This window comes from Serinus canaria, chromosome 7 (assembly GCF_022539315.1).
Source record: "Serinus canaria isolate serCan28SL12 chromosome 7, serCan2020, whole genome shotgun sequence".
Lineage (NCBI taxonomy): Eukaryota > Metazoa > Chordata > Aves > Passeriformes > Fringillidae > Serinus > Serinus canaria.
In genome coordinates, this window is record NC_066321.1 from 20,922,026 (window position 1) to 20,939,084 (window position 17,059).

General features: G+C 38.0%; 1 protein-coding gene across 3 annotated transcripts in view; it reads right to left on the minus strand.

Moving 5' to 3' along the window:
• The window catches only part of CHN1 (chimerin 1), a 92,313-nt gene that overhangs the window by 50,710 nt on the left and 24,544 nt on the right, over positions 1-17,059 (minus strand). Inside the window, exons 2-5 of one of the 3 annotated variants that reach the window (XM_030240171.2) lie at positions 11,629-11,656; positions 11,407-11,513; positions 10,632-10,745; positions 7,830-8,012 (exon numbers count right to left, since the gene is read on the minus strand). In XM_030240171.2, the coding sequence (XP_030096031.1) occupies positions 7,830-7,849 (20 nt within the window). In that variant the 5' untranslated portion in view covers positions 7,850-8,012; positions 10,632-10,745; positions 11,407-11,513; positions 11,629-11,656. The remainder of the gene's footprint in view (positions 1-7,829; positions 8,013-10,631; positions 10,746-11,406; positions 11,514-11,628; positions 11,657-17,059) is intronic. The other 2 variants (XM_050976974.1, XM_050976973.1) reach the window with 2 other exon arrangements.

A 17,059-nucleotide genomic window follows, 5' to 3' on the forward strand; every position in this document is an offset into this window, starting at 1 on the left:
CCAAGATTTGATATTTCAACTTCCTGATGCTCTCCTCCTAAAGGCAAGCACTAGTACCAGCTGGTTTTTGTTTAATAAGTAGAAAGTGGGACACAGATAAAGTATGTTCTCTTTTGGTTTATACAGGGGAACATCAGATGTTTTTCCAAGAAAAAGAATTAGACCTCTGACATGTCAAACAGTCTCATTGTGTCCACTGTGCATCTGTTTGCAAGCAGCAGGACTACAGATAAAGGACTTTTTTTATTCCAAGTTGTCTGAAAAGCAATCACTGTCTAGTTCCTTTGGTTGCCAGTGGGGCAGAGTGGATAACGTGGGAAAATGTATTGAACAGCAGAGCAAATGTGGCTGCTAATAAAGGATAATAAAGGACTGAGGAGTTGAATTGGGTATCATGCCATGGGAGACAGGCCTCAGAATCAGCCACCTACCTGTGTGCAGCATTCAGTAAAGAAACAAAAGGAAGGAGGGAAGGATTGAGAGCACAGATACACTCTCTTACCGTCTGAGAGGATGAATTTTATAGTCCACATACAGAATTGTACAGCAGCTATTCACCACTTTCACAGGCTATTTTATGGTGAGAATAATTTCTAGACACAGGCATTGTTTAGAGTGCATAGCTGCAATCAAATGACAAATTAATACCCCTCAGGACTGCTTGTGTCCTCCTTCATTTCAAGCAACTTCATGCACTGAACTGGGAAAATTTAAGACTGAGCCTAAAGGTCACTTGGACTTAATCTTCCTTTGGAGAAAGAGTCTTAACGTGCTTTGCAGCCAGAAGGCAGAAGTCTTTCTTAAAATTAGGTGCCAGAATTTCAGTTCTATTTTCTGAAAACTATCAACCAACACTTACAACTAGAGTCTTGACACTCCATAAAAAGCCACAGGAATATAAGGAATCTTGCCATCATGAATATCTCTTAATCATGCTGTGTTCTTGGGAGTGCAAACAAATTATTCCATAGATCCTCTTCTGGCCCATTTCCTTGTCAAAGAAAGACAAGCCTTGCATGCAGCCAAAACCTCTTCTACACAATTATCCCTGAAGGTCTCCAGCTCCTGAAAGCAGCTAATTTTTATTTTTTTTTAATAGTCATTGGCAACAACATTTCTGATGATGGCCAGGGAACTGCAGAACTTGCCAACTTCCCAGAATACCTGCCTGACAAATAAAGTTTTTAAAACCTGAGCAGTAATTTACAAGAACACAACTTGTATAAATGGAATCAAATACATTAGGGGTTGATACAAATGGAGACAAAAAATTCCTTGCTGATATGGCTGGGAAGGGTGGCAGAGTAAGTCAGTATGGATAGTTTTCCAGAGCCATTTGGAAGGGCAGTACTGGCTAGCTGACTGTTGCTTGATGAACATTAATTTAGTGTAAAGTCATCCCTAAAACCAGGTAACACCCATGCTGAATGCATGATACTTGAGTTCCACAGGGAAAAAGTATGGCATCCTTCCAAAGAGAAAAGAGCTCTTAGACCTGGTACTGCAACGTGCCTGTCCCTGCCAATGCAGACACAACCTGCCACTCCCTCCCTCTGTCTAACCTGAACCAAACAAAAAAGCTCAGAGCTTGCAGGGTGCCACTGCTAACAGCTTCCCAGCAGTCTCTCTCAGTTGAGGCTGAAGACATCAGTGCCAAACTTCCCTGTCAAAGCTGGAATACTGCATAAATAGCATGCCAACAGCAGGCAGGGAGGACCAGAGCAGTGGCACTTCCCTGTGGATCATAAGCACTGTCAGGGACAAAACAACTGCTCTAAGGGCATCAGCAGCAGGCAACAGCTGCTGAAAGCAATGAAGAAAAAGTGTTACCAGCCCTTGGTACCTGTAATAGAGCATTTCACAAATAAATCTAACAAAATTAGAAATCATTTGCTTCAATGTATTATTTGACCATCAACAGCTGATTTTCACCATCTTAAAATTTTGAGAATATGTCAGCTGATCAAGTACTATGGTATGCTAGTAAAATGCAGTAAGACCACTTTAGGTAGATGTTACTGTTCTTGAGCAGAGATAAGCATTTGAAAATAATCTGTTTGGTTTGAATAGATGCATCACCTCTTCTTAGTACTGTGCCTGGATGCCTTATTCCATTTAGCCTTCTATAAATTGCTGGGATTGATTTGATGACTGAATCAGCATCAACACCAATGTTCTGGGCACTGTTTTACTGCCTTTTCTACCTGGTGAAAGCCCCATGTTTCCTGGAAATAGACTCACAGTGGTTAGTGGGTAAGAGCCATTTGAATTCTGCATGGACACGGGGACGTGTTAAAAGCCTGGTATCTTCTCTGCACATGAGAGCAATGTTTGGAGACCTGTGCCAGCTTGCCTGGATAAAGATCATCTGGAAACTGTACTTGCAGGAAAGTTTCTAACTTTCACAGTTTCCTGATACATAGATAAGGCTTACAAAAACTTTTTAAGAAATGTTCTTCAAGAGTTAATTTTACCATGTGGCTTCATGCTACAGAGAGCTTTCATATTACTTTAAAATAGAACTGTCTTTCAATTCATCTAAATAAGGTATCAGTCCTACCACTGGCTGCTCAGAAAACTTCAAAATGTGTGTGCAAATTTTGCTCTATGTAAAACATTTTCATTTTAGGTCATATATGACATTGTTTTTCTGGTACATTTTGAAGTAGAACAACATCAGCAGTGTAGCAGGAATCCCACTGCAATTGTGTACTATGGAGAGAAAACTGCCACAGCATAATGCTCAAACATGTTCATTTTTGTTTCACTTAGAGTAGCTTTTCCTACAAGGGCTTAAATTCATCGAGACCAAGAATGGTTGGAAGTGCACCTTTAAAGGCTGTCCAGTCCAATCTCCTTGCAATAAGCAGTAACAACCTAGACCAGGATGCTCAGAGCCCCACCAATGAATTTTCCCAGGGATGGAACATCTGCCACTTCTCTGGGCAACCTGTTCCAGTTTTCACCACCCTCATCATAAAAAAAATTTCTTTTGTATCTACTCTAAATCAACCCTCCTTTAGTTCAAAAGTTACTCATGACTGTCATATTTCTCTTTTGCTTCTCTAGAGTTTCTCACACTAAAACCAACTTGCTCTTAATTTATCCTTCTAAAACAATGGGGATATTTTATTTCAGTATATCAAGGAAACCAGGGTGGAAGACATCAAGTGAAAACCCAAATAAATGTTCTTACTGTAAAATAGCTTTGCAAGTCCAGAAAAGGTTTTTGGAGAGCAGAGTGAAGCAACATTGTTTTTGCTGTTGTTCCTCTTTGTTTGGGTTTTTTCCTAAGGTACACAGCAGTGTTGTTCAGGGTCTCCAGAAAACCCAAATTCACTTAGATTAAAAAAAACTACAGTAGGATTTCTATTCCACAGAGATTTTGTCAAATCTGATTTGCCTTAAGCCACTGCTAGTTCAAAGCTTACAATGCAGATTTACTTAACTTACTTAAAGGTATTACAGAATTTACTATTCACTTAACTTGTTTTCTCAGTGTATTCTATCTACCTCTAATCTTCTGGTACTCACTCATCACTTCTTGGCAAACAGTGAGATTCACCAATATACTCATCCTGCTCTCTAAATGGCTTTTCCTCAAAGCTGCTTTCCTAAACAACAAACAAGCATAACACCATAAAATCAGATAGTTCCTGGATACATAACATGCATTGTTAGAATTCTTGGGGCTATTAACAGTTCATCAATGGAGATTCATAGCTTTTTTACTATTATATTCTGTTTTTCTAGAATACAATTTCTTCTTTCATCCAAGTGCAGCAATAAATGGGGCAGATGTCAATTTATTACTGAAACTGTTAAAGTTCATTTATCTCAAGATACAAAAGAAAACAAAATTAGCTTGATTCTCTTTCTAGCACCTATCAAATCAGGAAGAACCATACTCAATTGAGTTTCACCAAGTATAAAGGAGGAAGAAGGAAAAGGAAAACTGGGCCAGATAACACTTATTGGTGTCAGTTCTTTTGGTGTTTGAATAATTAATAAATGTTTTGATGAAAACAATTATGACATTAAACAACAATGTAAGGTTATCTTGTGTGTTACCTTTAAAACATGTCTGTAAAGCACCCACAGTATCTACAGCTGATGAAGTACAGGAATAAAGATGTTTCTCCAAATACAAAAATTTCTAAATATGAATTCCAAAAATATACAAAATAAGAGGCCAGTCAAAAGGACTAACTTGCAGATAGATTTCTACCTAGCATTTTCTAAAAGCAGTAGAGAAAAAGAGGCATTCCAGTAGAATTTGCAGAAGACAGAAAAGATATATATGCTTTGACAGGAGAGCATAATGTACTTGCATACACAATTTGATTAGCAACTGATTGCATTACAATTTGATTTTTTCAACTATTATTTCAACTCCAACAGTGCCCAGAAGCTTTAAACCAGGCAGCATAAAACCACAAAGTGCCACACAGGTTCCTGCTCAGGACCTGTGACTGGGGGTAGGCTGAGAGATGGGGTACAACTTCCAGTCTGTCTAGGGCATCTTAAAGATATCCTAGACTTCTGTACTGAACAAGCACGTGAGACAATAGAGAAAACATCTTCTCTAATGGAGAAATGAGGCCTGCAGAACTTCATGGCCTCAAGCCAATCATTTATGAAGCCAAGAAGTGAGCCCAGACCTCCTGAGCTCCCCCACAGAAGCTCAGCACAAGCCTGGTGCCTCTGCTGCCCAGCAGAGCTTTTGGCACAGCAGGAGCTGCAGCCAGGGTGAAGGACAGGGCATAAATGAGCATGAGCTGTGCACACTGAGCACTGGCATCTCTTGGACAAGCTCTCCCAAAAACCTTCACAACGCACTGAAGCCGAGTATTCCTCTGAGAAGTGCTGAACTTAACAGCAGCAGGAGAAAGACTGCAGTAAACTGAATTGCTAAAGATAAATTAGACACTCCAGCCAAAAGAAAACAGAGCTGACAACAACAACAGATGGGAAGAGGAGGGAAGGAGAACAGGAACACAGCAAGAAGACATGAACCATAAGGAAAAAAGCTTTCTGGTCTGTGGGAGGACCTAGGTAGCCAGTTAATTACTCATTAACATTAGCAGCTATTTATTATTATTCTAAACACTTAAGTGAAGCCATTTCAGTAGTGCCCAGGTGCACTTACATAAGGCAGATGATAAGCAGACACCTGAGGTGTTTACTGAGAGCTGAACCTTACATGTTATTGACAAACTAACAGAGGCAATTATTTAGTGTGAAGTTTTATATAGGAAAAGAAACTTTTTACATGGAACATCATCTAGGTAGAGAGCCAATTGTTTTACTTGAAGCAGAAAAGCAAGCTCCAGAATTTATTACCACCTTTTCCTCTGTTTTTTTTTTTCTGTTTTCTTTTTCAGCTAGCAACCAAGGAATATTGTATGAATATTTTAGAAAGGATTCTAGAAACTGAATTCAAGCCTTGCTACTGCCAATCACTTCATTTACAAATCAGGTAAAAAAATACACAGAAAGATATGCAAAGTTTAGTCTTTAAAATGGTCTTCAGAATTTTTCCCTACCAACTAGCACTATGTCAGAATATTGTTACCATGGCAAAGTGAAGAGATGCAGTTAGCTACTGCTTTGCTGGGCTCCTTCTGACTACTTACAGATCAGCTGTAGATGCAGGATAAACTATGATCAGATTTTGATACATTCATATTTCAAAAAACATAATTCAGCTATTATCATGTACAAAGTAGTTTCAAACAATTCTTTCCCCAACTGCTCTCCCCTGTCCCACTATGTACAAGGCTTTTCAGCAGAATGCAGATCAACAATGTCAATCTCTGAATTCCAGATGCCTTTTGCAGATGTTGAATTCTACATGTGTAAGTAATCCCACAGCAATCCACACGTGTTCTGGCTCAGAACACGTGTCCCAAAAGAGCCCACTGCAAATAAACAGCATCCAGCTACCAAAGCAGTCATCCTCTGAAACTCAAAAGGTTCATGTGCAGCATTATGTCCTAATGCCTACCAATGAGGTCTCCCTTTAAAATGCCCATGGCTAGTTTCTTTTAAAAATGTCATAATTCAGGGATTGAGAATGTATGTATGAATTTGCACAATGCATGTTGACTATAATAAAAATTACTAATTTCTGACATTAATTTCACCTGAAGAATTCTTTCCTGGTGCTACATAATCCTCAATGTGCCCAAGCCTCCAAACATAAAGAAAACATGACTCATAATCATGGCTCACATTATTGCCTTTTTTTTAAAAAAAAAAAAAAAAATCATGCTGCAGAACCTTATTTCAATTCATTCTCAGTATCACAACAATAGAATTTGCAGGAAGGGAAACCATGGTAACCAATTAAATGTGCTACAGCAGCTATCTGCTCAAAAGAACATGCAGTACCATCACACTTCAACGCCTACCACTAGTACATCTCTACCCATTTCCTCTTTATCCTCACCCTGATAATTAAACAAGCTCTCCACCACAGAGGGCTGCACTGCACACCATACCTATTGTTACTGCCATTTGCTATAGGTCTTCACATTAAGCAATGTACTACTCTTTTGCCAAATGTAAAAGCAGATCTGATAGCTCCAGAAGTGAATTAGGAATTTTCATTATTTTAAATCTGCCTGGAACATTGAATTAGCATTACAATGCATTTTTTATCTTTCTATTCTAGCAGAGACTTGCTGATATGTATGGACACAGATATATACCTACCATTGTTTTCTCGTAGTAATTTTTTTTTAAACCTCAAGATGGCAAAACATTTTCAGTGGCATTTTCTGATTGATTAATTAATTAGTAAAGATTGGTGAATGCATCCATGATTAAGTACAGGCATTAAATATAGTAGGGTGCTGATTTTCTGCTCTCAGTTGTGTTTATGCTTCACTCTCCTGAGCTGACACAATTTTACAGGCCCTCTTAGGCTCTGAACATCAATTTTATTTGAAGGACAGCTCTGACTGTTTAGTCAAACTTCTATACTTCAAACAACATTTAAATTATCATTTTCTTTTTCTTTAAGAACATACTCCTATCTCTCCTACAAATTCTGAGAAAACTATTTTCTGAAAAAACCCCACCATCTTTTGTTTCAAATTTATATTTAAAATGTAGTCTGCCTTGAAAAAAGTCATGATGCAAATTAATTGCACAATAATGGATGAAAGTAGGCAAAAATAGCTCATCATAAGACAATCAAAATGCAGCTTGTTATATAAGTGGAAAGCAGATTTTACAGTAACTCAACAGCAGCATTAAAAAATGAGAAGTTTTTTTTGGGTAAGAGTCACTTTCCCTACCTTTCAAAGAAAAAAAATATTAAAAATCTTCACTTTGAACTCAACTATTCCACAGTATTTCACTGAGAACAATTGACTGCTTTGCTTTAGCTTGCAAAAAGTGTTATTTTTCCTGTCCTATATTTGGTCATTTAAGTGGTGGTGCTAAGCTATGTCTGCAGCTATAGCAGCTCAGGAACAAGATCTTTAGATCTACTAAAGCTAGTTCCATAAAAGCACCACAGCCTAATGCTTCACAGTGGTCAAAAACTCATTTAGAAGGCTTTGGAGAACAAAGAACTAAACCATGTGCTGCAGTTCATCTTGGACAGGACGTGCAGTCCTGGCTGGTATGGACACTGAGCTTTTGGACATCAGCTACAAGAGCTGGAATCAAATGTAACCCTGAAAGCTGTAACACTCAAAGTGTCCCATGATGATTTGAGGAATTGTCTGGCTTGGTTCCTCAGGACAAATGACAAAAAGCTTGTTCTTCTCCATTTCAGAGAGGATGGCTGGAAACATTCCATGACAGAGACATCATACCTTGCCACAGGAAGGGACATGATCCTGTTTCACTACACTGCTCCTCACGACTGGATGCACTGGGTTTCTCAGGGCTCCCAGGCACGCTGCCACAAGCACAGGAAGAAGACATCTGCCAGAGCTGGACGTGCTGGGCCGTCTGTCTCACTGAATTGCCTGCCTCCCCAGCAGAGCCACCAGCAGCTACAAGCCAGGAAACAAACCTGTCTCAGTCTCAGCATCAGCTGCTCCTACCCACAGCTACCACAAGACTTTTATGTCTCGATGAACTGGGATTTCATGATGCAATCACACTCCATAGGCAGTTTCCAATTTGCCCTACCCAGAATTGACAGACTGTCAAAGACTGACACATCAGACAACAAACAGTGAGAGAGATTGGGTAGATACACAGAAATACAGAGGGAACCAAGGATTTATGCCAAGAGTTGATAGTACTTTAAAGAATTGAAATTTTACTCAACTTTTTGCCATTTTTTTTAACCAAAATGTGCCTGAAAACCAATCAGAAAACAAGGATATTTCCCTTTATGTTTTGTCACTATGTTACTGCAGAATTAGAGCACCTCCAGAGAATTGCTGGGTTAACTTCATAAAATTCTTGGAATCTGTTCTGTGTCTGTTTTTTTATGTAACAGCTGACCAAGTTTTCTTTCCTCCCACACCTTCGAAGGGGTAAAACAAAGGTAAAGAAGGAAAAACAAAAATCATACTTAAGTGATCTTAAAGTTAACATGACTGCTTCAGAGACAGAGTGGCACTAAAACCTAGTATGAAAATACCAAATTTGTTCATACAACCAGAAGAGAAAGGGTGAAATTAGAGATCCTGAACTCAATCAAAGCTTTCTGCAGAACTTGGAGAAGTTTTGCTCATGCATACCATCCTACTGACAAGATCTGGTTTTGGCCATAGAAATTACATTCTTAAATTCCTGCTGGGATTATCTAAACTGCAGATGGGGCTGTCTTTGCCATCTGGCAGTGTAGTGACCCAAACACAAGTGATGCTCTCAGAAAAGGATAGAACTACATAAACTCATCATGGCACCCACAGCAAACTTCTCACAGTCAGGATGCACAGAGAGACTGCAGAAAGGACCTAGTCTTTCAGAGAGGCTACAATGTCAGAAACACAGTCAGTGGGCATTGTGGCTATTGGTTATATTCTGCATTTATAATTCCAGGGAGAGCAAAAATAAAAACTGAGAAAAACTCTCTCTCCAGTCCATGGAGACACAGACTCCTGCTACACTGCCTAGCAGTGATAAACAATAAATCCTGGTGGTAAAACTCCAATGTGTGGAAGACAGAGCACCACAGTTCACAGAGTTCCCCCTAAGATATCAGAGTTAACACCCTCATTCATACACTTTGAAGGCCAACAGCAAGAGAACAGAGCACTGCCTGCTGTGGGAAGGAAAGCAGCCACCTAGACTCACTGCTCATGATACACAAGTCATTTACCATTCAAGCATAATGAAATGGCTGCAAGATGCTGCAGTTTCAGTTTCTGATGTCTTTTCCCAAACACTTAATTTCATCAAAATAAATCAATGATAACAACTTTGCTATTATTTGAAACCTTTTCCCAAACTGATCACTAACAACTATCTATTCTTTTCTCTATTTGGTATGAAATTGATTTTGTTTCCAAAGGGTTTTTCCAGTGTGAGAGATACCATCAAACCTGGAAAAAAACCCATCTTTTGACTTGCTGGAGTGGAGGTGCATTTGAAAACCAACCTGCAGTGATACATCCTACAAGATGCTCAACAGCTTCATCTTAGTCTACAGGCCCTGAGTCTTCTGCACCATTGGAAGCAGGGACTGGGAGCTCTGCCTCAAGCCAGGTGTTACAAAACTGATTTCTTTGTAGCTTTAAAAGAATATTGCAAGAGCAGAAGATGATGAAATGGAGTACTATTTTAATAAGAAATACCAAATTTACACTGTTAATGAAAGTCAGTGTAAATGTCAATAATTTTCTCTTTTATTACTACAAATATCCTATGAAAATATATTCTTTTTTCCCCTGAAAAACTAATTCATCACAACCTATTATTTCAAGACATTATTATTTTAATCATAATCTTATTTTACCCATATAAAACTTTCAGTAACTGCATCTTCTCCTTCAATATTTTTCCGTCCCACTTAGATTTACAACATTGCTAATAACCACTATCTCCCATCTCAGGTGTACAGCACAGGCCAAAATAACCTCCAATATCTTAAAAGTAATTAAGCTATTTAAACCTTACAACTATTTTTTGATTTTTTTAATTTATAGCTGACCCAGTTGCCAGACCTGTGCAGAATGAAGAAGGAGATCTGCAAGCACTGCTAGCTCACAGGTGTTCAGACAAAAAGGGGCTCCTGATTTGTTGCCACCCCGTGGAGAGGCCAGGGAGGACTAAGGGCTCTCCAGCAGCAGCTGCCTGGCCAGGACAGGGCAGACTAGTCAGGGAACTCTTGACTCAGTGCCTTTTATTTCCTGATCACCTGCTCTCCCAACATCTGCATGGGCTCACATCTGGATCACACTGGGAGAAGGGTAAAATGAAGCCCCACCAGCCAAACCACAATTGCTGTTATCCTGATGGTGCAAACAATAAGGAATGTTAGCACTTCAAAAAGGGCAAGGAAGGTCAAAGATACCAAATCTGTAACTAGGGTAAAAAAGTATAATGATGAAAAAGAAATTAAAACAACTACAAAGAATTTTATGATCTGAGGTCAGCAACACAGTAAAACCATTTGAATATTTTATAAATTTAAACATGAAATTTTAATTACTGACCTTAATGCCAAAGTGTAGGTCCCAGGTTGCCTTTGGCTTTCACGAATGAGATAGCTTCCCTCTGCAACACTCAATAATTGGTCAGCTTCCTCCCTTGAGATCATCCCATGGAATCTAAGGAACAAAATTTTTTTTTTTTAAATACATGCCTCTTCTCTTTTGAATCACCTTTTGGTCTTCATTTAAAAAGCACCAATGATAGTAATTAAAAAAGAAACAAACACAAAAATGACTGCTTTGGTGGAATCTACAGTTTGAATTAATTTCCCTTTCTGCTTATATTTGAAGTTACTTCAAATGGTTTAGAAAGGCTTCTAGGAAAGAATATCTATGAAACAAGTATAATGTTTTTAAATCTGCATCTATCAATTTAATATGTAGAAATAAATCTGTTTTCTCCTGCTGGTTCCACATGTTTTGTGCTAGTGGCATGCAATCAAACATTTTGAAGCATTCAAGGATATTTTATGTGATCCCTGAGATTTTATCAAGTTGCTGTAATCTCAGTAATTGCTGATGTAATAACCCAGCAACACTACACATCTTTTACCAAAATAAACATAAGCAAGATCTTCTTTGTTTCTTCACACTAAATCTAACCATCTTTGCATTAGCAACCTGAAACAGAAGACACATAGAGACTGATAATATACTGCATTTGGGATCCAAATATCTTTTCTTCCTAACAGAAAGACATTTTGCAAAGCCAACTGGAGAGGGGGATAGAAGAAGACAATCCCTTGAAAACACAGAAATGTATGTATGTTTTTCTCACTTAAAGTAGCACTCAGTGATATCCATATCCATCAGCAATTGCAGCTGTAATTTTAGGCAGACAAAAGTGATGGCACTGTAATAATGATCTGATGGTGAGACACACTGCTGTAAAACACACAGAAGAAACAAAGAGCTCAGACTAAACACTTGACACCTTTTCTGTAACTATTATTAACCAATATGTCAGGATAAACCCCTTTCAGAGATGTTTGTTACTTACTCTCTTCCATAATATTTGGGTCTGTTCTCTACCTAGAAGAAACAACAGAAATTGTCATGTTTCATAACAAGAGAAGCTACATACTAAGTGGACTGTTTACAATATAGTATTAAAGCCAGAAAGGGATATAATGGGAAAGTGCAGGCAAAAATAATCTAGAACAGAATTTCTCCTGTGATTAGAACATGGGGAAACCAAAGGGAAACCTCCAGGAAACATTGCACTGGGGAATGGCTTAAAATGGAGTGAGAAAGGATGAGCCACTGGGATCATGTCATCCTCAGGATTCTGCATATCCCAACTGATGGCATTAAATATTGGCTTTACAAAGTGCCAGATAGGGGAAATGGGTTTTCATTTCATGCATATAAGTGCACCATATTGTTGAGTGCAGTAATACAGTGAAATATCTATAAAACCTTAAGTTTACAGGTTACCTTCCATCCCAGAGCTGGTGGTGCCCCTGCTGAAATAAAGCCACTACTATGCAGGCCCTCAGAGTGAGGGCAAATGGTTGAGTAAATCATCAAGTGCCTGAGTCTTGTGCTCTTTGACTTCACTAGACTGTGTCATCTGCAGTATCACCCAAAAGACTTCCAAAGCAGGTGTGCACGTGTTATGTGCTGCAACTCCACCTTGTCTGGGCTCCAGAGACCTTATGTTGTAAAAGCACACAACATGCAGAGGTGCCTGGTAATTATTTCAGATGAAGTAATGCATCTTCATTTGTCCTGGAGGTTTAGAGCAGACTGAGGAACAGCATATCCCATAGAAATCAGATAATAATTTCAGCCACCAGGTTATTCTTTCTTGCCAAATTTAAAGGGGGAAACTCTTTGGGGAGTAAAAGTCAACAGTTGTACAACTGGAACTACAGAAGTATAAAACAATGCAGCTATACTGAAACAAAGAATGGCACATAAGGGTTTTTTTCCATCTTTTCAACAAAAAGCCTATTAATATTAGTGCTTCTTTCCAGTGTTTTCAGTGGAGAATAAAGATTTCAGATATCCAAAACAACAAAAAGCAACATACATCCTGATGTACAGTCTAATAACAATTCTTCAACATTCCCAGCAAATAAAAAGCTGTTGTAATGATTCATCACTTTGGAAAAAAAACATTCCATCACTGGAAAGATTTATCATGATCTAAAATATTTCCTTTTCCTTTATAACAGCAAAAAAGAGTTGCCTGGTGTGATAGCTGTTTTCAAAGGGCCTGAAGAGACTGGATTATTTAAAAAAAGAAGAAAGGTCTTAGATTTTTTTCTATTAAATGTAGGCTATTTCTTCAATAAGAAGATAGCAACATAAACAGAGAAAAAATGAAAGCACTTTATTGCTGCTGTTATAGAAACTTGCAACAATTCTCAACTAAAACCTTTAAGCCAAGACACTAGTTTAGAGCAGTTGATAAAGAAGAACCCTGTCATGAGTAAGGTTTTGTTGTCTGTCTAGTGAGATTTTATCTTTATCTCAGTGAATTTATAAAAATTTTCCAGTTCTGTCATATAAGCAGAAGCATTCCTTTTCAGAAATGGATTAGTAACTTGACAGGGCATCTTCAGAGTACTTGCAAGTCCTAAGAAAATTTATCATATACTCAGTGCAAACATCTGAAAATGTGAACGGGCAGATGACTGGAACGAAGCAGCTGAAAAAAACCCCACAGGACTTCCAGACATTTGTAGCTAGGCTTGCAGTTCATTCTAGTGGATGATGAGTTAAAAAGGAAAATAACCACTTCTGTTAACACTGTCTCTACTGATCACTTTTACCAACCTGCAATAACTTCAGCATCAATGCTGATGTGCAACACTTTTTGCTTGCATAAGACTCAGTGCAGCTGGAACCTCAATTCACTGAGTTTTATTGCCTGTTTATTTGTGTTTTGGGGTTTTTTAAATCACTTATTACATTTATGATAATATTAGGGGGTTTTGACATCTATACTGACATACATTAAGACTTCAAGAAAATTCCATCAGAACTCAGCAGGGGCCTTCTAATTCACTCAGAATGACTGGGTTACACACACAGAGCAGCCTGTGTGCACTGAGAAAACCACACAGGCTCTGTAAGCCAAATTTACCATGTAAGACAGTAAACACTGTTCTCAGCCTTTCTGTAAAGCTTCTGGCAGATGTTACACCAACTGCACCCTTTGCAACTTAGACACAGGGTTTTTATCCCTAACTGCACTGGAACCAGAAGCAACGTGCAGCTTTCTTGATCTTTTGTGTTTCCTTGGACTTCAAAGAGTTCCTGGCAGACTGTATTCTACAAAATTAGTTCTAAAAATGACAATTGCAGGCACCCACATATCCTCCCTGTGCACCTGAGCACTGAAAGCCAAAGCAGTTTAGTTCAGAAGCTTCAATGGTCTAACTTTCACTGCTTGTCATCCATAAGCTAACGAGACAAAACCAAAACATCTGGACTGGAACTAAACCTATCCAAGAAAGAAAATGCATTTTAAAATAAGATGATAGCAAGAAATGGGTCCTATTAGCTAAAGATGACAGCTGAAAATACAGTGTAGGTATCCTCTGCAGAATTATTTTCTGATTTGGCAATATTTTTGGACCAAAGCATTGCTGAGCAGCCATAGCTGCTTCTTTTTCTTTGTATCCAGCAAAGATCAGCCAAACAGGCTCATCTTTTGCCTCTTGACTTCTCAGGATTTTTACTTTTGGGAAAAATTTCCTGTTGCTGTTTGGTTGGCAAGGTTTTAAAAATGGTTTCTAACTTGGAAAAAAAATGGGGGGGTTGGAAAGCATGAGATATGTGTTTTCAATGTGTTTATTTGTATATCACTAATGCAGAGGCCACAGGAAAAAATTAAGGTCTCCCTATGATACCTTCAAGAAACACAAAGATGAACAAGATATCCACCATTGCTTAATCTGTCATTTTTTCTAAGTGAGGGGTGAAGGCAATGAAACCAAATTTCTGAACAGACAAATCAAGCAGACATGGCAAGCACCTTATAGCAGGAAAAGAGCTTAGCTATAATGGAATTTGGAGAGTCATCCTGGTCAAATATCATGAGGATAAGGCCACCTTTACAAACAGCTCTAATAAGGATGTGCATTATGTATGCCCATGTTCTCTCTTGACCATTTTCACAATACTACACAGAGATGCTGTTTAACAGGTTTATTAACTATTAGCACTGAATTAGGATGAAGCCTCCTAAAAGGACAGAAAAAGCCAGTGATTTTACTTTCTCCATACTATGTATTTTTCATATAATTATTTTAAACTGTTCATTGAATGCTTTTATATATCAGTCAAGGCTGCCCTAAATATGCCTATGCATGCACACATGTATATAATATTATATGCAGAAAAAATAGTAATTTCATGGAGGAAATACAGTATTAATTGGACAAACAACATTATCATTTGCATGCAAGCCTCATGCAGAAGTCAAATAACCTTAGAATGTTATGGAATTATCAACTTTAACCTCATGGAGTATTAAAAGGCTCAGCTCTGCTGCACCTTCACAATAAAATATCCCAAATGAATGCAATGCTCTTTTCACTTCAGCATCTCTCCACTGATCTGTGTGTTGCTCTGATATGAAACTGGTGCAGCAGAGCAGAAACTTGAATTCTTTGTATTTGAGAAGCATTTCAAGTTAAGTAGGTCATTCTGTTGAATACTCCTCTCAGTATCAGCACTTGTACCATGTGTGTCTTTGCACGTGAAATGAAGGGTTGGGGTTTTCTACAGTGTGATTTCCAATTATTCTTTAACAAGTGCTTTTCCCCCCAATCATTGCTCCTGCTTCTGTCAACAAGTGGATTACAATAAGGCAAGAAGAGCAATTTATTTGTTAATACCTCACCAAATTACATATTGTTCATTCCCACTGACCTCTTTGATGTTCTCAAGACCAAAATTCTCTTCCTAATATTTATGAATTTGTTTATACAGCTGAATAATTCAACCACTTAGGAAAAGATTCTGCTCCCCACTGATGCATGTGTGGCTGCTAATAGAAACCCAGCTGAGAAAGAACAGATCACAAAGCTCAGCACAAGCAGGAGAGGCTGAGACCAGAGAGAAAGGTTAACAAGTTACTGCTTGCTGAATATATTTTCACTTCAAATCAGCTCAGCTGCATAAATTGTTCAACACTGAGAATGAAAAACTCCTTTCTGCATCATAAAGAATGAATGCAGCAGTAGGAAAATGCACACTGATAATATACTTCTTCAATTTTACCTTTATTAGTTAAAAATAAGCTTCTAATAACTTAAAAAAAAAAGTAATTCTTCAATGATAAAATGTGTATTTAGCATGCTCTGTTCTGCAGCTAAATACCTGACTGATTCTTTCAGAGTTTTGTGTTATTCACTTCTATTCACACTAGTTTCTAAATGTACAGCTTCTATTTCTCAGTTTCTATGTTCATGGTGCAGACACAGGTTTACTCTGCAGAGGTCAAGTCTTTTAGAACACTCAATGTCTCAGTTTTTTGTTCACTCTGACACAGGGATAGTTTTACACTTTAGTTTGCCATGTGTCATAATCTTGTTTTGGAATGAATTCATAGAAGTATGACATTACAGACACTAACCTGTTGCATTTCCTTCTGCACTGATGACAGGACTTTGCAATGTTTGGATTGTTTGTGATACTTCTGCAAATCCCCCACTGACTGTAACAGGCTAGAGGCCACCACTCACCCACAGCAAATTTTCCTTTGTAAACCAGTCCAACTTTTTAATTAACTATCTCTATTAGAGCTAGTAACATTTTCCAATTAACAGAATTTAAATTTAGTGAAAATGAGGATGAGAAAGTTGTAGTAGTCAGTGTGATTTGTATTTGAAGAGATTTACACAGATGCTTTTATATTTGGCTGGCAAGTTTCTTGTTCTATTCTAAAAAGAGGGCAATCTTTATCTGATCAACAGCTGAACAATTTCCATCACACCAGAGGCAATAAAACTTTTTAATTTCCAGATACTGAATACACATTTATGTCTCTGCTTATTTGACTGGATTAGCTAACATAGAACAGTATTCTAAGAAACACTATGAAAAAGAACTTGATATGAAATTTGCTTGTGAGTTCTTACCACCTAGGACAGAAGACCTCCAAGCCCTTCTCTGCAGCCAAACTAGCCTGGAATATTATGCTAACATATCTTACTGAATATCCCAGACTCCTTCATCAGTTTACAATTTCTGCCTGACTACACAGAACATATATTTTGTGCAGTCAAATAATTACAAAATAATTACAATTGTCATGTTAAGCATTGTATGAGTTCTTTAACTGTGCTGGTATTTTCAATTATGGGTTTGGTTTGGGTTTTTTAATTTCTTTTTTTTTGTTTTTTTTATTTTAAAGAAATCAAAATATATACAGAAAAATGAAGGTTCTAATTCTGTGGGAATTAAAACAGTCA